At 43.8% G+C, this 25410-nt stretch overlaps 1 protein-coding gene across 4 annotated transcripts in view; it reads left to right on the forward strand.

The window, feature by feature from the left end:
• NCOA2 (nuclear receptor coactivator 2) overlaps window positions 1–25410 on the forward strand; it is a 290336-nt gene that overhangs the window by 226584 nt on the left and 38342 nt on the right. For all 4 annotated transcript variants that reach the window (XM_056128060.1, XM_056127915.1, XM_056128128.1 and 1 more), the window contains exons 6-11: window positions 4040–4217; window positions 8022–8210; window positions 12111–12212; window positions 12479–12622; window positions 20620–20767; window positions 22291–23566. In XM_056128060.1, coding sequence (XP_055984035.1) covers window positions 4040–4217; window positions 8022–8210; window positions 12111–12212; window positions 12479–12622; window positions 20620–20767; window positions 22291–23566 — 2037 coding nt within the window. The remainder of the gene's footprint in view (window positions 1–4039; window positions 4218–8021; window positions 8211–12110; window positions 12213–12478; window positions 12623–20619; window positions 20768–22290; window positions 23567–25410) is intronic.

Consider the following 25410-nt stretch of genomic DNA (forward strand, 5'->3'; position numbering starts at 1 on the left):
TTTGAAGGTGAGAAAGGAAGTTTATTTTTTTATTTGTGCTACTTCAAATTTGTTTTTCTTCCCTTGAAGTTAAAAATGAGCAGTAGGCAGAAGGAGCTTTTCAGATAAGTATCTTAAGTGTAATGATTTTCCTTAACTGCATGTTTTTTGTTAACTTCAGGAAATTTTATGAGCAGACTACTGTCTAAGATTGTAAAGTTCAACTTTCCCGTTTCACTTATACATCAAATATTACTTGGCTGTACCTCATTCAAAATTAAATTAAAATTGAATTAAAATTTAAGATGTAGGCCTTGATAAAATGAGAGGGAAAATGTCAGTGAATATATATTCTGAGACATAAATTTTGTCAATTTTCAGGATAACTTTGTTGGTAATGACAGTAAGTTGAAAAGTGCTGCATATTCAGGAACTGGGCAGCATTTCATTGTAAAATGAGTTAACTTGGGACTGGAGCAATAGCACAGCAGGTAGGGCGTTTGCTTGCACGCAGCCGACCCGGGTTTGATTCCCAGCATCCCATATGGTCCCCTGAGCACCACCAGGAGTAATTGCTGAGTGTGCATGAGCCAGGAGTAGCCCCTGTGCATCGCCGGGTATGACCCAAAAACAAAAACAAACTTACTGAAGCAACTTATATACTATAAATTATATTTATATTTATATCATTATATATTGTATTACATATACTAAACAAAGGCTTATCCTATGTTTAATATGTATAATATGCTAATATATATTATCAATACTTGTAACTTTCCATTGATGGGCATAATAATCTGTATTTTCAGAAAGTCTAATTCTGTGAAAATTTGTCACACAAATGCGAAGCAGGGTACAGAAAATATTTACAGATCTTTAAAGATTGCGTACCCCATTCTTTGTGTACATGACAGAATTTATTCCTAGGGATTGGATCTACTGGCCAAAAGGCTTTGAAAGACCTCCAGATTGACCTTTGCTTATTCCTCTTGAATGCTAGTTTGAAGAGATCCAACTACAGATTTCCTTTGTTTTGTTTGAGTTTTGGGGGTTTTTTGTTTTGTTTTGTTTTGTTTTTGGCACCAGACGCAGCTGTGTTCAGGTCTTACTCTTGGCTCTAGGATCACTCCCAGCAGTGCTGGGAGGTTGGGGGGTCATATTTGGTGCCAGGGATTGAACCAGGGTTGACTATGTAAAAGCACCTTACCCGCTGGACTATCTCTTCAGTCAACTACATTTTTCAAGGGGAAAGCAGAAACGCACTTAACCTGATTTTCCAGCTCAAAAATGCTGTGGAAGGCCAGAGTGTGCTACTTCTGCTTTGGTTCTTAGAAGCAGTTAAAAACCTGGTAACTGGGTGACTTACTGAGAATTAAATGATAGGAAGGAGGTAACTTGCTGTGTGAAAAGAAATTGAATTATAAACAGAACTGATTTGAAAATTGTGTTCTCTAAGTGACTAGAGTTACAAAATTCTCATGTATCTGTGTTTTTCATTATATTGTCAGACTGGGGGAGTGATACTAACATAGGGCAGAAACTCCTAGGAGGAATTTTGAGGCCCAAGACTGACTTTGAGGGGAAGCTTATCCAGGATAGAAGCCAGGTCGCTAGATGTCAGTACATCTCACCTCTTAACGTCAAACCATTTTTTTCCTTCCTATTTCAAAGTAGTCTTCTGAGAATTCCGTGTATTCCGAATTGAGCAAGTACGTACTTGGCAGGAAAATCTTTAATGCTGAATATGTGAGAGAGATAATGTTTGAATCTAGTGACGTAAATTTTGAGTTAAATCTTCATCCCTTTTATGAAAACTTGTTCTCGCTGAGCTGATCCTAGTCATAGATGCACACTCATGCTGACATCATAGCATAGTGGTTGCTAGGCAACAAAGCCAAATGTCGGCTTTTTCATCAGAGCATATCATAGTGAGCTTTAAAAAAAAAAACAAAACAGCATTTTTAAGAGATGAAACAGCTTCATCTTTCAGTTATATTGTGCCACAAATCAGACTTTTTACTGTGGTACAAAGCAGTAGGAACTCCATGAACTATAAATAATGTGATTTTGAAAATGCTGGTTGAATATGTATATAAAACAGTGAGTTTGAAAGGACACTTGGTCCATAGCTAATCAACTGAATGACATCCTGCCCTCCGCCCCCTCCCAGATAACACCTGTGTGTGCGCATTCAGCCCTGGCTCTCAGGCCTGGGCGCCAGCCTGCCCCAAAGGGCCATTTACACAGCCTTGCTGTGCCCTGCATGTTGTTTATGTCATTTTGGAAATCCGGCAGGATATTTAAGAGAAAATGAAAACTGAGTCACGTTTTATGTTTTTAAGAGCTTTTTCACTGGTGCTTTTGGTTAGTTCTAATTCAAGAGATCACTTAGTTTTGTGATGAAAATAGAAAGAAAGATGGACTGTGTTCCAAGTAAACCCAATAAAATAAAAGCCTGTGCACGTGAGGCGGGGGCACGGGCGAGCAGACTAGGAAAAAAAGTAAATATTTTCAGTCCATGTGTGCCCTTCTCTCAGTGCCAGACAAGAGCCGCCGGTGAGTTAATGTATAAGACAGTAGCAGTCATATCTCATGAAGAAGCGGGCCTGAGCTGCACGGAACAGCTGGCCCTGGTTCAAGATCAACTTATGCGTCGATTACAGCCTTTCCCGGCCTCATCTGGTCAGCAAGCCAGGCCATAATGAAAGAGGAGGGAAACCCACTGAAGGCCCCTCCTTGGCGTGGGCAGCACAGTCTTGACGGAACCGAGGGCAGAACGCTCTGTTCTCACGCATGCAGGAGAGCCGTGCTGCCTGGGCACAGAGAGACGCTCTGCCATGCACTGCCGCAGCTCACCAGAGTAACATCATGTGTTTAAGCTTCAGTAATCATCCTCAGTCACTGTTACCGTCTTTATTTCCTGAAATGATCCTAATTTTTCCCCTCTTCTTCCCAAATCTAAATTTGAATGAGAACCAGGAAAGAAGCTCCAAGGTCTCAACTTGTTTCTGCAAATAAGAGACCTGTCCCTAGCACCCTGCAAAAAAAAAAAAAAAGATATTAAGAGATATTAAGTTTGAATGACAAGCAAGAGAGAAGCTACATAGCAATTAAGGATAAATGTTACTGTTATCTGGGGAATTTAAATCTTAATCTAGAGAACAAGTGACACAAGGAGGGCACCATCGAGTTCACTCTTGAGTTTATGATAAACCAAAAGCTAGAGTCCCTTCTGCTGCTCGGGGCAATCTAAATTCAAGGTTCCTGTGAATACCGATTTGTCACATCATAGACACACTTCACAGAGTCCTTCCCAATAGAGAACAAAAAATGAAGGACTGAGGGTTTTGATGATTTTTTTTAAGTGTCTAAAATCATCTTTGACTCTTTTCACTTTAGCCCTGGTATCTTGAAAAGTAGTGGGGCTGGAGCGATAGCACAGCAGGTGGGGCATTTGCCTTGCAGCGGCCAACCCAGGTTCAATTCCCAGCATCCCATACGGTCCCCTGAGCACCACCAGGAATGATCCAGGAGTGATCCCTGAGCATCACCAGGTGTGACCCAAAAAGAAAAAAAAAAAGAAAGAAAAAGAGAAAAGCTGTGAAAATTTCAGAGTTTTTCTTGCTCTTAAACTGAAGGAAAGTTGTCGATTACACCTCCCACCCTTGGATTATGAGAAACTCTTCAGCAAAAATTGTTGCTTTGGTTTGGTAACATAAAAGTTGCTCTTGACTCTGTGGAATAAAACTGTTTCATTCTGAAAATGTAGATAAATACCTATACACTGTGGTTGATAGTAATGATGTCCTGATAAAGTAACAGTTGGTATTTGTCTGTTATTTGTGATCGGAAGCCCTGACCTACGTTCTGTCCCATCTTAAAATGGGATACTTTCACCACGAGAAAATGTGTTGTCAAGGAAAACCGTGAGAGGAGTAGGCTATATCTTTTTCCTGCCTGTGACTTATGTGTCCCTGGAAGGGATTATTCCCTTCGTACCAACTACATGTAGTTTATGTTGCACCCTTGCTAACACTGTTTGTATCTTTTCCTTTAGGCCCTTGATGGGTTCTTCTTTGTAGTGAACCTGGAAGGCAGCGTTGTGTTTGTTTCAGAGAATGTGACACAGTACCTAAGGTATAACCAAGAAGAACTTATGAACAAAAGTGTGTATAGCATCCTGCATGTTGGGGACCACACTGAATTTGTAAAAAACCTGCTGCCAAAGTCTATAGGTAAATGACCGTCTGCTGGGTCTCTCCTCCCTGCATCCCGCTCCCCACCCCGTACACGTTACCTGGGCTTGATGAGGGGGCATAAGGTAGAGCCATCGTGTGTCACCCTGGGGCACAACTAACCCAGTAGTTAGAGATGCTTGCATTAAATATTTGATTTCAGAAGTCATGGAGAAACAGTTATGAGTAGCTACTATCTTGAATGAATGATCACTTGATCCTGTATGTAAAGTACATGGAAGTAATTCAACTCTTCCCATGGAGTTCGGTTGTTATTTTTTGTTGGGAGGGGCCTCCCACGCAGGGGAGGGGCTCCACGTCCCGTGATAATCAACCCCCAGCACAGGGACCAGCAGCACTGGGGGGGGATGGGGGAGCCTTCATGAGCTATTTCCCTAGCCCCCGTTGTGGTGAAGAATCCGGTGAGTTGACTCCCACCCTGTCCAGTGCCAACCAGCCATTTTTTTTCTTTTTCCTTCATGACCATAAAAGAGTCCGTCTGTGGGTTTCTACCACATTCTAAAATCAAAATGTTCAGGATCATGTGGCATGTGCAGGGTTCAGATGCCCTTGGCCTGGGATTCCTCAAAGGGCTCTCTGCTTTCGCCACCTCTGAGCGGCTCCCTTGAGGTCACTGTCAGAAGCTGCCCCCTCCCAATGTCAGCTTTCCTGATGTCTTCAACCTCTCTGGAGCTGCTGTCCCCCAGTGTGCGAAGGACCACACTTCAAAGGGGGTGATTCACAGCGGGGGCCCACCTTAGTTGCTGCTCAGAGTATTGCTGTTGCCACTTACTAATGGTTCTTTTTTTAATATTCTCACTTAAACTGATGATGCTAGGAACAGCTTCACTGATAAAAAGAAGTGAATATTTTAGTACAAAATAAGGTCAGGTCCTGAGTTTGCAAGTATTTCAGTTCTTGAAACGGTGTATGTTAACTATTTTTATTATAAGACAGTGGTAAATAGGAAAAGTTCTTTTCCACTTCCATGACAGCTAGCTTTTCTGTGACATACCCTTTTTTCAAGGTGACCGGAACAGGGCTGGGGCAATAATACAGCGGGTAGGGCCAGGAGTAACCCCCATTCATCGCCGGTATGACCCGAAAAGCAAAATCAAAAAAAAAGTGACCGGAAACGTTAAACAAAATATGAGTATTTGCCAAGACTCATATTTCTAGTAAATAACCAAGAAAATGTGATTTCTTTTCAGTAATATTTTCAAATCTCTTCAATAATTGTATGATTTCCTTAAAGAACAATCTCACTCATTCACTGTTAATTCCCTGTCTAGAGAGCCTTTTGCCCTTAACGTTGCACCGTTTTCTACTTCCAAATTACTTATCAATCCAAGTTAGTAAGAGCTTTTTTCTTTTATCTTTTATTATTCTCTGTTGTCTGCATTCTGTAAGTTCGCTTTTAAGAATGTCACTGGTAAAATAAACTTCCCAATTGTCTGCATAGATATATAAACTGTAGTTCATTGCATAATTTTACAGCAAGTTGCTTACTTTCTTTTTCTGTCTCTTGTTTAAATTCCCTGCAGCACAGTAGCTGTGGTTTTAGCATTTCAAACCCACAGCCACTGAGTTCACCTTCTAAGTATTTTCTGACTAGGGTGAGTGATCACTTGATCATTCCGTATTTCCTAACTTGGGTGTTTCAGGCACTCCCACAGGGCTGGAAGCTCCCTTTTTCCTGGCCCTTCTTTTTTTGTCCCACTGGCCCTGATATTCTTCAGATGAGAAACAGAAGGAACAATAAAAGAAAAGAATACCAAAATGAGAACAAGTTTTGGTTTTGATTCCAGCTCTCCTAGCAGTTAAACATTTTTTTGGCCATTACTTTTCTTATGTGTAGCATTGTTCTCCTGTTGTTCATTGAGTTGCTCAAGCGGGCCCAGTAGTGTCTCCATTGTGAGACTTGTTACTGTGTTTGGCATATCAAACACGTCACGGGTAGCTTGCCAGGCTTTGCCTGCGGGCGAAATACTCTCGGTAGCTTGCCGGGCTCTCTGAGAGGGGCGGAGGAATTGAACCTGGCTAGGCCAGGTCGGCCACGTGCAAGGCAAACACCCTACCGATGTGCTATTGCTCCAGCAGCAGTGTTATATATATAACCCAAATATTTCATGAACTGAGCTTTTAGTTAGTTGATGGCTATATTTTCAAGAGGCAGTACTCCCAATTACAAGTTTAGTGGGAAAAGCTTTACCTTATCAATTCATAAATCACCTTTAATTTTCTTTCTCGCTGATTTCCCTCTAGTGATGTTATATCTTGAATTAATAAAGTATTGATACTAAACTAGAAGATGCATGAAGTAGTTTTTTGACTTAAAAACAGTAAAGACCTAACAGTTTATCATTAAGGATATTTGAATCTTGTTGGGAACAGTTTTAAAAGACAACAGTAGAGTAATTTAGCCATGACCATGATATAGAACATGCAGAATATTTCTGTAAAATTTTAGTAAAGAGGGGCTGGAGTGATAGTGCAGCAGGTAGGGCATTTGCCTTGCACGCGGCCAACCCAGGTTCGAGTCTCAGCATCCCATATGGTCTCCTGAGCACCGCTAGGAGTAATTCCTTAGTGCAAAGCCAGAAGTAACCCCTAAGTATCACTGGGTGGGACCCAAAAAATCAAAAAACTAAAAAATAAAATAAAAATTTTAGTAAAGATCTGAAAAGGGATTTTGTGTGGGGCGATGTGAGAGTTGATGAGAGTAGACAAGAGGTCACCCTGCTTCTAGGATGAAAGGTGGAGGCAGCTGGTCCCTCTGGTAGAGCAGCAGAGGCAGACACCTGCGTGGGAGTGGGTGTGGCTGATGTTATGCAAAGACTTGTACTGGAGAATGAGAAAAGACCTGGTGAGATGGGTAAGGTGGGACTGGCTAGTGAGGTGTTGATTCGCCCTTGAATAACCTTGTTATTTTTTTGTTGGGGGGGGCGCCACACCTAGCTGTGCTGGGGACATTCTCCTATCTGTGTACACAGGTATCACTCCTGGTGCGATCTGGGGGACCAGGGATTAAACTCTGGTTGGACATACGAAGGGGAAGGTCCTAGTCCCCGTACTATTGCACTATTGCTCCAGTGCCTGACCTTTTATTCTTTGCTGCAAGCTGAAGTGTTTTTAAGGGATTGAGTGCATGCTCATGAAGCCCCCCCCCTTATAAAATTTTGAGCAGAGTATGTCATATGTAAAACTGGAATGCAAGTAGATTAACTACATTTTTAAAGAAATCAAAGATAGAAAAAGCAGGAGATTGTTGAATTATAGTATTTTCCCCAGTGTTCAAACATTAGCCGAAGAATACCTTTCCTGTAGACTATAGACCGAACATGATTGCCACTCAATGCCTCTTTTGCAGACCACAACACCCAAAAGGAGAGAGAGAACAAAAGGGAATGCCCTGCCACAGAGGCAGGGGGCATGGGGGTGAAAGGGATACTGGGATCCGTGGTGGTGGGAAATGGGCACTGGTGGAGGGATGGGTATTTGATCATTGTATAATCGAAACCCAAGCACAAAAATTTCTAAGTCTACAACTGTACCTCATGGTGTTTCACTAGTAAAAATTAAAAAAAAAAAAGAATGCCTTTCCTTCTGGATTGTAAAGTTATTTAGGAGACATTATATAAAAGTAAAGGAACCGAATATGGGTGAGGTGGCAGAGGGGTTTAATAAAGGAACCACATATTTCCAGTATCATTTTGATAATTCAGTGGCAGAAACTCTGGTGTTAGTTTTTTTTATAATGTTTCTTTCTTTATAATTTCTTTCTAATACTCTTGCCTTGCTCAGTGAATGGGGGATCGTGGTCTGCCGAGCCCCCGAGGCGGAACAGCCATACCTTCAACTGTCGGATGCTGGTAAAACCTCTTCCTGACTCAGAAGAGGAGAACCATGACAACCAGGAGGGACACCAGAAGTATGAAACTATGCAGTGCTTTGCCGTCTCTCAACCAAAGTCCATCAAAGAAGAAGGAGAAGGTGGGGGAAATGTCACCTGTCTTTTTCTTAATGTCTGTGTATGGATTTCTGTGTGACTTCTTTCACACTTTGTGATCTAGAGCCTCTAGATCACAAATTCTTTTGTGCTCACACAAAAGAAAAAGATAGAGACAGTTTCTTTGATTTTTTTTTCTACCTGTCACTGTCACTGTCCTCCTGTTGTTCATCGATATGCTCGAGCAGGCGCAGTAACATCTCCATCATGAGACTTGTTACTGTGTTTGGCATATGGAGTACGTCACGGGTAGCTTGCCAGGCTCTGCCGTGCGGGTGAGATACTCTCGGTAGCTTGCCAGGCTCTCCGAGAGGGGCGGAGGAATCGAACTCGGGTCGGCCATGTTGACTGTGTGCAAGGCAAACGCCCTACCACTGTGCTATCGCTCCAGCCCCTTTTTCTACCTACTTCACATTTTCCTTATGATAAATGTATTGATTGGGCTTTGGTTTGGGGATATTACCCAGAGGTGCACAGGGCTTACTCCTGACTCTGCTCTCAGGGTTCACTGCATGAGAGTAAACCCCAGTCTGCCACATGCAAGACAGGCACCTTACCTGCTGTACTAGCTCTCCAGCCCCTGTGATAAATTAATCTTTTAGTCTGTAGAACAGCATAAGCCAATAGGTGTTTTTCTGCAATTATCTGTGTTAAATTATCGTCAGTGTTCAACACAGCAGCCACTAGCTACTTGTGGCTATTGAGCATTTGAAATGCCGATAGTTGCACTGTGTGTGGGGGGGGGAGGGGGGGCGAGGAAGGGACAGAATTTTTACTGCATTTACACTTAAACAACCCCTTGGGGATAGGAACTTGCCTAGCAGAGCAGCTCCATTGGTGATTCAACCTTCCAGGTTGAACCTGAGCATCAGTGCAAGTTGTATACTACAGCCCCCGAAAAGTGTTCTGTAAGTAGCATTTTTCATATACATTCAAGGGATTAATGAATTCCATAGCTTCTCTGGGGGTGTTGGGTCCAAAATTTGATGTCATAGAATGGTACTTCAGTACTCGAGAAGTTAAGAGATGGGAGCAGGGAATGAGGGGGTCTAGAGTGTTATTACGTCGGGAGAGTCTCCCCCAGTGGTGCTGGGGTGCCCGGGTGGGAAGGTGCTTTCAGTGTCCAGGATCAAACTCAGGACCTCATACACGCTGGACATGTACTCCAGACCTTTGAACTATCTCCCCTACCCCCAGAGGGTATTTTAAGCCCCCGATGCTAATCCTTAGATGCTTTTGTGCACCCCCCACACCCCCACTCCGTGAGCAAACTATTCCACATGCTATGTTACTCTGAATGAAACAACATTGAAGAATCTTTCACGTGCACAGCAGAAAAGGGAAGACTGAGGCCCACTGGCAAACGGCGGCAGCCTAGGCTTTCCCGGCACTTAGGCCGGCCCGATTCGCCTACTCACAGCAGCTCTGTGACTTTAGGCAAGCTTCTAGACCTCTGAGTGTCAATTTGTTTTCTTTTCAAATGAAGACGGTAAGAGCAAACGTCAGAATCTAGTAAGAAAGTATAATAAATAAGGGGCCGGAGCGATCGGATAGCGAGTACATCATTTGCCTCGCACATGGCCAACCCGGGTTCAATCGCTGGCATCCCATATGGTCTCCCAAACATGGCCAAGAGGAATTCCTGAGCACAGAGCCAGGAGTAATCCCTGAGCATTGCCGGGTATGGCCCAGAAACCAAAAAAAAAAAAAAAAATGTATAGTGAATATGCCTTAACAGTGACTCCTTTAAAAATAAGGGGTTTTTTTTCATCCTTATTCTTTAAAGAAAAAGTGTAATTTTTATTTGAATTTTTATTGGAAAGGAAGTAGCTGTCACAGATGATAGTTTTTCAGAATTAGAATTTTACATAGGTATATGAAGTCTCAAGTGATTTTATTCTCTTATGCAACAGAGTAAGGTAAAGGTAAAGGTAAGGTAAAGGCCCTCCCGTTGATCATCGATTTGCTCGAGCGGGCCCAGTAATGTCTCCATTGGAGACTTTGTTGTTACTGTGTCTGGCATATCGAATACATCACGGGGAGCTTGCCAGGCTCTGCCGTGCGGGCGAGATACTCTCGGTAGCTTGCCGGGCTCTCCGAGAGGGGCGGAGGAATCGAACTCGGGTCGGCCATGTTGGCTGCGTGCAAGGCAAACGCCCTACCGCTCAGTAAAAGGTAAAGGCTCTCCCGTTGATCGTCGATTTGCTCGAGCGGGCCCAGTAACGTCTCCATTGGAGACTTTGTTGTTACTGTGTCTGGCATATCGAATACTCTCGGTAGCTTGCCAGGCTCTCCGAGAGGGGCGGAGGAATCGAACTCGGGTCGGCCATGTTGGCCGCTTGTAAGGCGAACGCCCTACCCACTGTGCTATCGCTCCACCGCTGAGTAAGTGCTGCTAATTTATCTCTGATCATGTTAAAAAATGGAATAAAAAAGATAATAGCCAAGCTTAATCTTTTGTACTGTATACGTAAATGTTTTTTGAATATTTAATATAAGATTCTAGGACCAGGGTTGTAACTCAGTAGCAGAGCATATGATTTGCATGTGTGAGGCCTGCATTCTATCCTTGGTGTCACAATAAAATCAAATATTTAAAAAAATCTGCTTCTGGACATTAACCCAGCCCAGCAGCAGAGTTAGGGTTGGGGCAAGTAGCATTGTGTGCTAACGGAGTTGCAGGTGAGGTTAGTCATGCTTTGGTTTTCTTCTCTATTAAATATGGACAATGCTAGGGCCTGCCTCACCGAGTTGGGCGTGAGTACAGTGGTGACTCACTGGCGGCTTGGAATATGTCTCTGAGTATTCTGCACTTCAGCTTTATTTGTTGTGGAGGAGGATTGCATTTAATTCCATGATCCCTGCTAGTACTCGATATATTCAAAGAAATTATTTCCAAATTTAAGGGTAAACAAAACATAAAGAGACTTCCCTTAGACAACCTTTAGCTAGCTTTTTTTTTTTAATTGAAAGAGCTATGCGCCGTGGCTCTCTCTGTGTTTCAAGGATACTTAAAACATCTCCATGTTCTCCAAAAGTGAACATAAATGCATAAACAAAGTGGGTAAAGGAATAAACAGGAACACTGGTTCTCTGAGAAGCCAGACGTGGTCCAAACTGACCTCTCTGCTGCATTTCCTAGGATTAGTTCTTGGAGGACACACGTTTCAGACCCCATTTACATTCTTGCTTTAAATTGCATACTGCTGGGGCCAGAGCGATCGTGCAGCAGGTAGGGTGTTTGGCTTGCACACAGCTGACCAGGGTTCGATCCCTGGCATCCCGTGTGATCCCCCAAGCACCACCAGGAGGATTTCCTGAGTGCAGAGCCAGGCGTAACCCCTGAGCATCGCTGGGTGGGACCCAGAAAAAAAGCAAAAAATAATTTAAAAAATTAAAAAATAAATTGCCTGCTGCCATTCAGGGCCATCTCTGATTGATTTGGTAGAAGGTGGGTATAGTTTTCCTGTTTCTTGACAGGCCCTCAAGAAATTCAAGAAACAAGCTCTTGGTAGAGTACTGTATTTTAGTTTCTATCATTGTTGTACTTTGTTATGAATTAAGCTAGTCGCTACTCTCAGGCAGCCAGTGAAAAAGATTCTGTTCTTTTTCATCTTTGGGTCGAGTCTAGGGGCGTTCTTCAATCACATGCCTCACGTGGCTGCGGCTCCTGGCCCTCCGCGCCTCCCCCCTCCCACAGAGCACCCCTTCCTCTTCCCCAGCCGCTTCCCACTTGAGAGGACAGCCAGTGAGAAGTAGTCGCTGAGTGCTGCGTCGCTCCTTTGCTCAGTGATTTACAAAGTCGCGCTGTCATAAATACAATGTGGAGTGTGTTTGGCTCACTAAGATCCTGACTCTGCTAAACCTCACTGTATTGATTGCAGATCTGCAGTCCTGCTTGATCTGTGTGGCGAGAAGAGTTCCCATGAAGGAAAGACCAGTTCTCCCCTCTTCAGAAAGTTTCACTACTCGTCAGGATCTCCAAGGTAAATTCTCTTTCCGCTGGAGGGGAAAAAAAAAACAAAAAATCATTTTAGGATCCTGAGGGATTTCATAAGTAGAAGGAGCATGAGACTTTACGAAGCTGGTAGGAGGGACTGTTTCTAGGGGAGAGTTTCTAGGGGCTGGGAGTCTGTAGAGACAGGGACACTCGCAGCCTTGTCTCTGTGTGTATTTTTATTTTCTAAAAATTTTATTATTTCCACCCATGATAGATGGGTCTGTAGGCCTCACACTCGCTGTCGTTTCACAGGGAAGATCACATCCCTAGATACCAGCACCATGAGGGCAGCCATGAAGCCGGGCTGGGAGGACCTGGTGAGGCGGTGCATTCAGAAGTTTCATGCCCAGCACGAAGGGGAATCTGTCTCCTATGCTAAGAGGCATCATCATGAAGGTAACGAGAACTAGACGGTACTTTTCTGGGAGTTGAATTGGCTCAATCTCTTGGCTTCCTGTGGTGCCTTCCTTGTAGCCGTGATTCCTGAAATTCTCCTACCTGAACTTGGTTGCTCTTTGTTTTCATACGTGCTTGCATCATATGACCCAGATGATGTTGCCCTGCGAAGAAAAATTTAACAGAACCTGTAGAACCGAAGATCGTAGTAAAGGAGAAGATAATTTTACAGAGATGGATGAAAGGAAAGGGAGAGAGGTCGTTTTCTTCAATCCTCAAGCTGCTAGGTGTTTAATAATCGAATAAACCTCTGATCTCAAAAAAAAAAAAATACTACATCTGGAAAACTCACAGGAGTGAGTCCGTTCCTAATAGAGGGAGCAGTAGGATCCCAACCCTTCCTGCCAGATGCTGACCTGAGGTCTTCCAGATATCTGCAGGACACTCAGGGAAATGAGGTGACCTGTCTGAAGTCACAAACTAATGGGACATCTGGAACTAAGTCCAAGATTTCAAAGACATAGTCAGTAATAATCGCCACCCTTATTAAGTGTCTGGTCTCTCTTTGGCATTGCCCCTTTTGCATTATCTCATTATTCCTTCCGACATGCCTGGGAAGTGGGTGTTGGGATACTTATGCTGTGGCTCGTGGACATTCTCTTCGTCAGTGCTTGTGCCGGCAGCACCTCCTGGCAGTCCCTGGGCTGCGCTGCTCCCAAAGTTCTTCCCAGGGGTCTCCCCCCAGAATCATCTTCCTCGAGTGCAGTCTGGTCGTTTGCTGAGTTGATGAGAACAAAGGATAAAAGTCTGTTTCTTGGCAGGAGAGAAGCCATGGAGAAGAGCCACTTTGTCCTTCTCCTGGTCCTCTGTTTCTCCTCTAATGGACACTGTACATCCCAGCAAGGAGCAGAGGGTTAAGAGGTGGGGTTTTGGGGGCTGGAGTGATAGCACAGCAGGTAGGACGTTTGCCTTGCACGTGACTGACCTGGGTTCAATTCCCAGCATCCCATATGGTCCCCTGAGCACCGCCAGGGTTAATTCCTGAGTGCAAAAGCCAGGAGTAACCCCTGCGCATCGCTGGGTGTGACCCAAAAAGTAAGAGAGAGAGAGAGAGAGATGGGGTTTGCATGAGGCTTCCCAGAGGATCCCCGCTGCCCCCTCCAGGGAGGGGTTGAGTGCTGCAATGTGCCCCCCAGTCAGCTTGGCAAGTCAGCTGCCTCTGCAGAAAACCTGCTTTTCTCACTATTGAAAATAGAGTTTTAGTTGGTCATCTGCTGTTTAAGGGGTATACCTGACCTTTGTGCTCTTACTGATTGTCTTTTTATGTTTAAACCTTATGTTTTCAACATTACTTAATGTAGTTGAAATCACAATAATAGATTTCTTTGCTATTCTCTTATTTTTCCTCATATTTTTCTTTTCTTCTTTTCTTTTTTTTCCAGCGTAGTCAGTCTTATTTCTTAGGAATAAGCACATAATCTTATGTATCTTTCAGCATTTTTCTTCAGGTTGAAAAACATAAAGATGCCACATTTGGTAGAAACCATTGCTTAACTTATCATTTCACTAGAACTGGTTTAAAATAACAAGAATGATGGCAACAAAGGAATCCCATGATGAAAACTCTCGTTGTTGCAAGAGGGAGGTGGTGGGAGAAATGAGTGAATGTGGGGATCATCACTGGTGGTAAGAAGACATTGGAAGTGTCTTTGGCAGTGGGAGATGTAAAGATTATCCACTTAAAGGTGTGAAGCTGAACTCTGATGTTCAGTAATACCATAAACCAATGACAAGTCCATTTAAGAAACAGGGGGGGAAAATCACTATGAGCAAATATTTTTAGTGTCCTTGGGTCTTGAGTAACAATGTCCTGTATTTAGTTCTCTGGTTTCCTGAATCCTTAGAAAAGGATTTTTGCAGCTATAGCAGACACTATGTTTGCTACAGTGTTATCAAATCAAATCCACAGGAACCTTAAACTCCTCTGCAGATGAAATGTATTTCATTCATTTGTATTAAATAAGTAAGACCTGAGATCATCAGTTACATTACTACAAATCTAGTGGAAGGATTTGTTTAAATGTAAGCACTTCCTAAATGTATTGAAGTACATGCTTGCTTATATCTATGTAGTAGAGATGTTTCATGTAGACCAAATGGAAAGGGAAAATACTCATTGCTCATAAACATGTTCAGATATAAATTTGAGAGTATAAGCCATTGGATATATAAGCCTTACTGTTGACATGTTAGACTCATATTTAATGTGCAAAGCAAGATACACATCTGCATATTAGTTTATTTCCAATGCAGCCATTTCAGAGTAACTTCATACATACAGACATCAGAAAGCAATACCCAAATACTACATGTGAGTGAAACTAAAGGGAGGAAGCTAATTCCATTAAAGAAATTGCTCCATGTGAAATTTTACCAAGAAATCAGAATCAACAGTATTTGTCAATCTGTCTCTGTCTGTCTGTCTGTCTGTCTGTCTGTCTCTCTCTCTCTCTCTCTCTCTCTCTCTCTCTCCCCCTCCCCTCCTCTCTCTCTCTTTCCCAACTCCCTCTCTCTCACTTGTGGCAATTTTGTGGTAGCTGAATGTTCTTGGTTGCTTTGGGGCTTACTGTTCCACCTGCAGGATTTATACTGAGAATTAATGTGGTAGACACAGGGTAGTCCTTCTTAAAATTATTTCAGAAGAAACTGAATTATACAGGTACTGTTCCTCAAAATTAAAATGCCGTGTTTGACAGTTTTGAAGTACAGTTGTCTTTCATTGCTTTCACCCAGCTCTATTGGTCTACAGTACCATAGTTCAGGGGGCTTCATGCTTCATCTGTAGCCACCCTGCTCCCACCGAAGTCCTTGTGCCATCCCAGTGTCAGAACAGCCCCTTCACCAGCTCATCTGCCTCTCCCATCCCTGCCCTCTGCTGATGGCCTGAGGGCCGTTTCCTCAGAGCCTAAGTCACTTCTGTTGTGTTTTGCCTGTTCATGTCCTTTGGTTCTTCATATTCGATGTATAATTGAAACTGCCCGGGCTAGGTCACCTTTCACTTCAGGCTTGTTCTGCTTCTTTCTGTGTTGCCCTGAATGGCCTGACTTCATCTTTAATAGCAGAGTAATATTCCACGGGGTGCTTGTCCCATGGCTTCCCCAGGCTGCCTCTCTCTCTGTTACTGGCCTGTTGCCCTTTGTTGTCTTCGAAAACTTGTATCATGCTCAATCCAATTCATTTTCCCTTCTAAGTGTTTCTGCTCCAGTCTTCTCTTCAGTGGCTCCCACACAGTTTGAATCAGCTTATCTGTATCTAAGTCGGTATTTTTCATGCTGATAACCAAGTCAGTTGTCCTTTTAAAAAATATATACATAAGTAATAGCGTTCATGACTGTGCTTCTGGTGCACAATGATTTGTCAGTTCATTCTCTTGGGGGGTGGAGGTACCATACCTAGCGGTGTCCTCAGGGGCTGCTTCCTGCTCTGCTGGACTGGGGCACCATGTGGTGCTAGGATCAAACCAGTGCCCAGTGTTCACTCTGCTCGCGGAGAGTTTGTGCCCACTCTACCATGCTACCATACGTGCTCTCTATCTGGTGCTCTCTCCTCTCTCTCTCTCCCTCTCTCTTGCTCTCTCGTTCTTTCTCTCTAACTTGCTCCCTCACTTTCTCGATCTCTCTCTCACTGTCTTTCTCTTTCTCTCCCTCACTCTCGCTCTCTCTCTCCCCCCATCCCTCCCTCCTTATTCGCTCCAGACTAAACAGAAATCCTGTGTCCTGTTCATGTTCTGATTCTGTATTCCTATTCAACACCTCATTTGAGGCTTTGTGTTCTTTTGCTTTGTTTTTCTCCAGTGAAAGAACTCTGTTCAACATTTCTCGCCGTACGGGCCGCCACTAACTTTTCTTCACATGGGAAGGCCTTTATTTCTCTATCATGTTTGAGTAATAGTTTTGCAGAGTATTGTTTCAGTCCACTCTCTCCTGGTCGGGAGGTTTTCTGCTGAGAAATCTGATGATGGCCTGCTTGGGTGCCTTTATAAAGGCCCTCCCGTTGTTCATCGATTTGCTCGAGCGGGCCCAGTAACGTCTCCATTGGAGACTTTGTTGTTACTGTGTCTGGCATATCGAATACTCTCGGTAGCTTGCCGGGCTCTCCTAGAGGGGCAGAGGAATCGAACTCGGGTCGGCCATGTTGGCAGCGTGCAAGGCAGACGCCCTACCGCTGTGCTATCGCTCCAGCCCTTTATATGTTATGTTTTTCCCCACAGCAGTCCGAGCTGTTTTCTCTTCCATTGACTTCTGATAGTAACAATGATGTGTCTTGGTGTCTTTTCTCCATTTAGAAATTTGAATGTTCCCTCAGCTTCCTGCACTGCTGTGGTTAGTTCTTTCCTCAGGTTGGGGAATTTCTCAGCTACTATAACTGTGAATAGGCACTTTGTCCCCTTCTCGTCCCGCTTTCTGGTAGACCCATTATCCTTATGTTTACTCTTCTAACAGCATCTGCTAGTTCTGGAAGAACTTTTTCATTTTTCCTCAAGCCTATTTTTCCTCTTTCATTTGAGTCATACTCGGAGTTTATCTTCAATTCCTTCTCTTTCCTCTGTAATATTGACCTGGTTCATTTTTCGCTTCATGGAAGTTTTTCCTCTCATTCATGGGGTTTTTCATATTCAGCTTTTCTGTTTGGGTACTTCAGATCTGTTGTTTAGGCATCCTGATTTACAGTGTGATTAATAATAGTTTTTCACAGACACAGACTGATTCTCTCATGAGGGGGATAAAGAAATATCCTAGGGGAGTAGCAAATGCCAGTGACAACAGAAACTCAGGAGTGGTCTTCAGGAGGAAGCTTACCAGAGGGGCCGGGGCGAACACCAGGACAGTGGTGGAGGGCACTGGACGCTCTGGAGAGTGTGGGCCGGGATGTTTGATACGTGAAACTCAGCTATTAACAGTTTCGTAAACTATAGTGCTTAAATGGGAAAAAAAAAAAAGACCAAGAAACAAAATGAAAATGGTTGAGCCTCAGGCATGCAGTATTCTGACACCAGGCCCACTACCAGCTCGGGCACCCCTCCACGAAGGCGCCCTGCCCATACCCTTCTGAAACCGTATTTTGATGACTTCAGTGTCTTTGCTGAAGAGCGTCCTCTGCTCCTGTGCTTCGTTTCTTAGTGATTCCTCTCTGTGTTAGTGTAGATTTGCTACAGCTCATTGATTTTTCTCCATGATAGTTACATTTAATATATTGTCTGTTAGACTCCCAATTTGCATGTTGTTGAGATTGATTTCTCTCGTGGTACTTGGCTTAGTTAGACAGTTCGGTGAATACCCAGGCCAGCCGGGCACTTCTGCTCCAGGCTGCTGGTGCCAGTGGACCCCAGGGCCGCACGCCCGAGTGCTCAGGGGCGCATTGAGCACTGGGGTCAAATCCTGCCAGACGTGCACTGCAGCCCTCTCAACCGTCTCCTTGTCCCAAGATTGATTTCAGAAGTTTTTACTTTTTTTTTTTAATTGAATCACCATGAGAAAAGTTACAAAGCTTTCAGGTTTAAGTCTTGGTCATGCAGAGATCAAACTCCCATCCCTTCACCAGTGTATATTTTTCACCACCAAGAACCCCTATATACCCCCCTTCCCACCCCTCCCGATGCCTGTGAGACAGATGATTTCTACTTAACTCTCTCTCTACTTTGATTACATTCATTATTTAGACAAAGGATGCACCATTATTATTTGGAATTTCCCCCCAACAATCAGAACTGCTGAAAAGGCATTGTGAAATAATTTGTTTTCTCTTGCTGGTTATGAAGACCATATGATGTTGCTATAGCGGCCGCACGATTTTGGATTTCTGATATTTTACTAATTAAGTCTGGAGGGATTTCTGCCAAAAGCCGGATAATTACGAGATTGACTTGCGTGCCTCTGGGGCCATAGCCGTGCGGGAGAGCTGCTCATGGGGGGCATCTCGTGGCCTCGGCAGTGCGTGAAGGACGTGCCGTTTCCGCCCCCTATCCCAGGAGGCTGCAGTTGCCCGGTCACCGCTGGTTCATACCTGGCTGTCCAATAAGAAGCTTTTACTTTCTTGTTTATTCTGTAGCCAGATTTTTTTTTCCTTTTTGGGTCACACCCAGCGATGTTCAGGGGTTGCTCCTGGCTCTACACTCAGGAATTACTCCTGGTAGTGCTTTGGGGACTGTATGGGATGCTGGGGATAGAACCTGGGTTGGCCGCGTGCAAGGCAAATGCCCTCCCCGCAATACTATAGCTCCGGCCCCTATAGCCAGATTTAAGCACCCCCCCCCACCTTCCCCATAGACACACCCCACCTTATCTCCACCCCTCCCTTTTTTTTTTTTTTTGGCATTTTCTTTGCTTTTCCAGTCTGAGACTGTGGCTCTTGATTTCAAGTTTAGTCTGTTTTTCAGGACATTGGGTTGTTCAGAAGAGGGCTCCACCCCGCACCCGCACCAGGGCTTGCTGTCCCTGTCCTGAGCAGAGAGGACTAGCCTGAGTGTGAAGTCCCATATATTTAATGCAGTGATTTATATCATACTTGGTTTAAAGGGGAAATCATACTTTAAAAAGGTATCATCTTTGTGCATAACTTTCTCTTTAGCATTTTAAATAGTATTGTAAAGCTCCTTTTGATCGAAGAAATTGTTTACACCGTTGTGCCATGGTACTCAAGATTTTGAAGCAAGCATCATTGAGGGGTCCACCTCTCCCTGGAGAGTTGGGGGCTTGCTGTGGAGACGCACGTGCCTGGATTTCCCGGGCTGTGGGGAGAGGGGCTCAGTGCTCTGCCCGGCTCCGTTAGCGGGCTTGTCTCTGTCGCCTGTGGGACTGGCAGGTGCCAGGGCCTGACTCTTGAATTGGGGGGAAGAGTTCCTGCAGGCTGGCCTGTCTACCAAAATCATCGCCACATCTGTCTACTTCAGCCACCCTCTGTGGGCCACCGTGAAGCTCCTTGTCCCCTTTGCTGTCCAAGCAGCTGGGCTGGTTTTGTCGCCGGAGGCTCTTGGCAGCTGCCAGAACTGCACCTGCCCAGCAGCGCTGCTGAATTTACCCCACTTCAAGCTAGCTGCACCCCCCGGCAGTACCATCTACTCCCCTCCCCCCCCACCGATGAGTGTCCTCCCCTGGGAAGCTGGTGCCACTTCTGGACACAAGAGTTGACTTGTGCATTTCTCCCTGGGGCTTTCCCTGAGGTGGCCCGTTCTTCCGCATTTTACAGATATATTGTAAAGATGTGAAAGGTACACTCTGAATTCGTATTTCTAGAGAAATTACTTTCACCTGGTTGATTTGTCTTCTAGTTTCTGCTCTCGTCTTAAATATGGAAACACCTGACTCTATCCAGAAGGTCGTCAGTTTTATGTCACTAAGATTTCACTTTGTTTTTTCATTAGTATATAGCTTTTTTTTTCCTTTGAAAGGATTCTTCTCTTTGACTTTTCACATTCTCTGTCCTAACCACAGAATAATGCTTCTTTTAGACACATGAAAAAAAAAAAAGATTGAGGGAAAGTAAAGTGATCTGATGATAAATATTTGGAGATATATATATATAATACAATGATTTATACCATATTTGGTTTAAAGGGGAAATTATACTTTAAAAGATATCATCTTTATGCAAACTTCTCTTCTAGCATTTTAAATAATATTGTAAAGCTCCTTTTTATCTAATAAACTGTTTACACTGTTTTGCCATGGTACTCAGTATTTTGAAACAAGCATCACTTAGGGGTCCAAGCTTCACTTAAAAAGAAAAAGTCATGTATTATATTGAATATGTTAATGTTTTGAGTTAAAAAAATGCTTTTAAACGTCTGTAGTGATTTAATATGAAATCATATTCCTTTGAACTTGCTGGTAGGAAAACATTCAACTTAATGAAATTGATTACTGTTGCTATGTTTTGTTCGGTCCTCACCGTGATTTTTTTTTTCTAACTGTGTGTTCTGTTTCCTTGCCTGCCTGCAGTGCTGAGACAAGGACTGGCGTTCAGTCAAATCTATCGTTTTTCCTTGTCTGATGGCACTCTTGTTGCTGCACAAACGAAGAGCAAACTCATCCGTTCTCAGACTACTAACGAACCTCAGCTTGTCATATCTTTACATATGCTTCACAGGTAATCCTAGTTCGAGGAAATCATTTTCCCTCTCCTTCCCTTCTCTTTCCTTTCCTTGAAAGGAAATGTTACAAAAGCAATAAATCATACTAGACCTTCCCTGGCTTGTTAAATATTTCTGTTGTTCGATCCCACAAATGTTAAAATATAAATTATTATTAACTGTCGGCTAATGATGGTTGATGGTACCAGGAAAATAGGGCGATACTTTGGATATATTTACATGGAATGATGTATATTTTTGTTCTCAGGTTTAAATTAACTTGATACTAGCCTTAAATTAAAGGAGAAACATAGTCCTCTTTTTTTCAAAAAAATGATAATTGAATGTTGATTTTTAAAATAAATGTTATTACCGTACTGTTTTAGAGGAGCCCAAAATTAGGAAAAATGATTATGTTTTAAGCTATGTATTTATGCACTTTACAAAACTTAATGAGGTACTATCAGTATATAAAACTGCTCTGATTGATCTCATTTTATTACCTGTCTGTAATTATCTACTTTCTTGTATAGAATTTTAAAAAAAAAATCAGACAGTCCTGTTTGCCAGCTGTCATAATGACCTCCGAATGAAACAGCTTGAAAGTGATTACAGATGTGCAAAATGCCAGCTCCACCCCAACTAAAAACTGGTGTTTGACAGTTTGTAAACCTGTTTCGTGTGGGTTTGTGAACACCTTTGGTAACTCACAAGTAGCGAATAAGGCCATAATTTAAAGCTCAGCGGGCTTGCTAAGTCACCTTGTTCCAAAAACCTGCTTTGAATCATGAGGAAGGGAGTAGATTGGAATTATCCAAGGAGCAACGAGTAAGCTCGCAAGCTAAGATCACTTCCAGGTTCTTTCCCTGCTTTCTGTGGTAGAGGCTCTGTCTGTAACATGCAGGGAACTACTGTGGCAGGGCATGGGAGCTTGTTAGGGAAGGTGATGGGATTCCAACCACTCTTGTTGACTCCAGAGCTTGCAGTCCCTGAAAGTTTGGGGCAAGTTTGCCCGTAAATTAGCTGGTTTACCTTAAGCCAGATAGTACATCCGAACTCTCTAGGCTTATTTTTAGAAATTGTAATCTCTAGCACATAATTGAAGGCAGCTATACTTGTTTGGGTCTTTGGGTCACTTCTTTAAGATGGTTGGTACAAGCTCTCTGGGATTTAGTGTGGGGTTTTTTTTTTGGGGGGGGTGATAACATACAATTTAATGAGAAAGCTGTATTGTGTAATTGAAACCCCTGTAGACCCTTGTTACAACTTCAGTATGGTAGTAGTCACATTTAAACACATGCCCTCTGGAAAACCGCAGACATCTTAATAAGTTGACTGAAAAATAGCCCTCTTGGTCCAAAACTCGACATGATGAGACTTGTCCACAGTGGAAGTCTGTTTCATCAGAGTATTATCTTTCCTTTAAATGCAGTCTGTTCTTTTCAAGAAAAGAAGCGATCTTATTTTGCTAACTTTAATAACAACTTGCTAAAGATTTTTCCTTTTATCTTCTCTCCCCTCCCCCCCCCAATTATTACAGAGAGCAGAATGTATGTGTAATGAATCCGGATCTGACTGGACAAGCGATGGGGAAGCCATTGAACCCAATTAGCTCTAGCAGCCCCGCCCATCAGGCCATGTGCAGTGGGAACCCGGGTCAGGACATGAGCCTCAATAGCAATATGAATTTCCCCATCAATGGCCCAAAGGAGCAGATGGGCATGCCCATGGGCAGGTTCGGGGGTTCCGGGGGAATGAACCATGTGGCAAGCATGCAGGCAACCACTCCTCAGGGTAGTAACTATGCACTCAAAATGAACAGTCCCTCACAGAGCAGCCCTGGCATGAACCCAGGGCAGCCCAACTCCATGCTTTCACCAAGGCATCGCATGAGCCCCGGCGTGGCCGGGAGCCCTCGGATCCCACCCAGTCAGTTTTCCCCTGCAGGAAGCTTGCATTCCCCCGTGGGAGTGGGAGTCTGCAGCAGCACAGGAAATAGCCATAGCTACACCAACAGTTCCCTCAACGCACTTCAGGCCCTCAGCGAGGGCCACGGGGTCTCACTAGGGTCATCGCTGGCTTCCCCGGACCTGAAAATGGGCAACTTGCAAAACTCCCCCGTCAGCATGAACCCTCCCCCGCTCAGCAAGATGGCGAGCTTAGACTCCAAAGACTGTTTTGGACTTTATGGGGAGCCATCTGAAGGTACAACTGGACAAGCAGAGAGCAGCTGCCACCCCGGAGAACAAAAGGAAACAAATGATCCCAGCATCCCCCAGGCCTTGAGCGGGGAGCGGGCTGATGGACAGAGCAGACTGCACGACAGCAAAGGGCAGACCAAACTCCTCCAGCTGTTGACCACCAAATCTGACCAGATGGAGCCTTCCCCCTTGTCCGGCTCTTTGTCGGACACCAACAAGGACTCCACGGGGAGCCTGCCCGGTTCTGGGACGACGCACGGCACCTCGCTCAAGGAGAAGCATAAGATTTTGCACAGACTCTTGCAGGATAGCAGTTCCCCTGTGGACTTGGCGAAGTTGACGGCAGAAGCCACAGGCAAGGAGCTGAGCCAGGAGGCCAACAGCACGGCGCCTGGCTCTGACGTGACGATTAAACAGGAACCCGTGAGCCCCAAGAAGAAAGAGAATGCACTACTCCGCTATTTGCTAGACAAAGATGATACTAAAGATATCGGTTTGCCAGAAATCACCCCCAAACTCGAGCGGCTGGACAGTAAAACTGACCCTGCCAGTAACACAAAATTAATAGCTATGAAGACTGAGAAGGAGGAGATGAACTTTGAGCCCAGTGACCAGGTGAGTGGCGCAACGCGTTCTCCCGAGTCGGCTAATCCATAACCATCTAGGATTTTTTCTCCCTAGGGGCCCTCGGGCCCTCCAGTGACCTGATAAAATAAGCCTCCTTTGGACAACCGGGCTCTGTTCGCGTGCACGTTGTAGGTTCCAAGAACCGTCCAGCAAAGAGTGACGTTGCGATAGAGCAGGGGTGGGCTGACTCTTTTTTGGTAAAAGGCCAAATGGTAAATAATTCAGTCTTTGCAGGCCCCGGGCAGTCACAACTTTGAATTCTGCCATTGTGGTGCAAACACAGCTACAGGCACTGCATCAACAAATGAGTGTGCGGGCTGGCAGAAAACACTTACAGACATGATTATTTTCGTTTTATGCAGTTTATGTGTGTGTGATGAAATAACCTCCTTTTGAATTTTTTTTATTTATTAAAAAAAAATACTGTGCCAGTCTCAGCTTATGGGCCATCCAGAAACAGGTGGTAGGCAGGAGGTAACCACAGGCCAGCTGCGGTTTGCTGCCCTTTGTTACAGAGGATGCCTAAATTGGAGAGAATCACTTTCTCAAGGCTGAGCTTTGTTAGAACAAACTTAATTGAATGAGTTCTTATTTCTTCTCTTTTTAAGACCTGTCTGACTCATGTGCAAGCCAAATGGTCATTGTTCTCCCTCACTTTATCCTTAACCACGCCTTTTTGTTACTCAAGATTTTCTTAGGCCTAAAAAGCATTTAAGGAGAAATGGACGTAAGAAAAAGATGCATTTTCATGGGTTCTTAGTTTATAGAAATTTAAAAGGAAAACCATAGGTTATGTAATGTATAGTTCTTATCTGAAAAATTAATTCCTTGAAAAAAAAATCCAGGACAGCTAAAGTTAATAATTTTCAAAGTTACTCTTGTAAAACACTTGAAGGAGGTCATATCAATTTTAAGCCATTTAATATTACTTAATAGTATTAAATAAATATTAATATGAAATGTATTCTAGTCTATATTAATATAATGTATACTAAATGTATATAATAATATGTCACCAGATAGGTGTTTTCTGGGGAACCAGGACTAGCTGGCAATTCTCCCTCTGACCCCTGCCTGCTGCTCCATATTTCGAATCTGTTAAGTCGTTTTGGTTAAGAAGTGAATAGAGGAGCTGGAACAATAATCTCACAGCGGGTAGGGCATTTGCCTTGCATGTAGCCCAACCCAGGTTCAATTCCCAGCATCCCATATGGTCCCCCGAGCACGGCCAGGAGTAATTCCTGAGTACATGAACCAGAAGTAACTCCTGTGCATCGCTGGCTGTGACCCAGAAGGAAAAAAAAAAGTGAATAGACAGTATAGGCCTGCCTACTTAAAATGATTTGGTGATCTGATTTGTAAATGGATATTTTACGCGTCACTGTCATCAAAGACAAGGTAGGCATAGGTGGGGTGGAAACGAAGTAGCACCCCCTTGCCGTAACCTTGAACTCTGCCGGCTCAGCAGGGATTGCCGGAGGCAGGACCATCCCGGAGAGCTGAGGCCACACATGCCGGCGCCCGTCTGTGCTTCTAAGCACTTAACTTTCTTTATTTCTTTCACTTTGATGTCTTGACAGCTGCTAACATTCCTATAAGGTTGATCTGAATTTTTTTTCCCAAGTCTTTGTGCCCTTCGCAAGGAAAAAGACCTAATTATATAAACATCTTTGGTAATTAATCCCGAAACTTTGATGCTAGTGTAGAATTCTGTTCTGCGTTGCTGTGGAGTCCTTAGGTGGGGAAAACAGGGGCGTCCGCGGAAAGCTAATAGCAATATCTCGGATAAGGTGGAGTGCAAAGCCGTATTGACAACTGTGAATGTTTTCATC

The sequence above is a fragment of the Sorex fumeus genome, unplaced genomic scaffold (assembly GCF_029834395.1).
Source record: "Sorex fumeus unplaced genomic scaffold, SorFum_2.1 ptg000002l, whole genome shotgun sequence".
Taxonomy (NCBI): Eukaryota; Metazoa; Chordata; class Mammalia; order Eulipotyphla; family Soricidae; genus Sorex; species Sorex fumeus.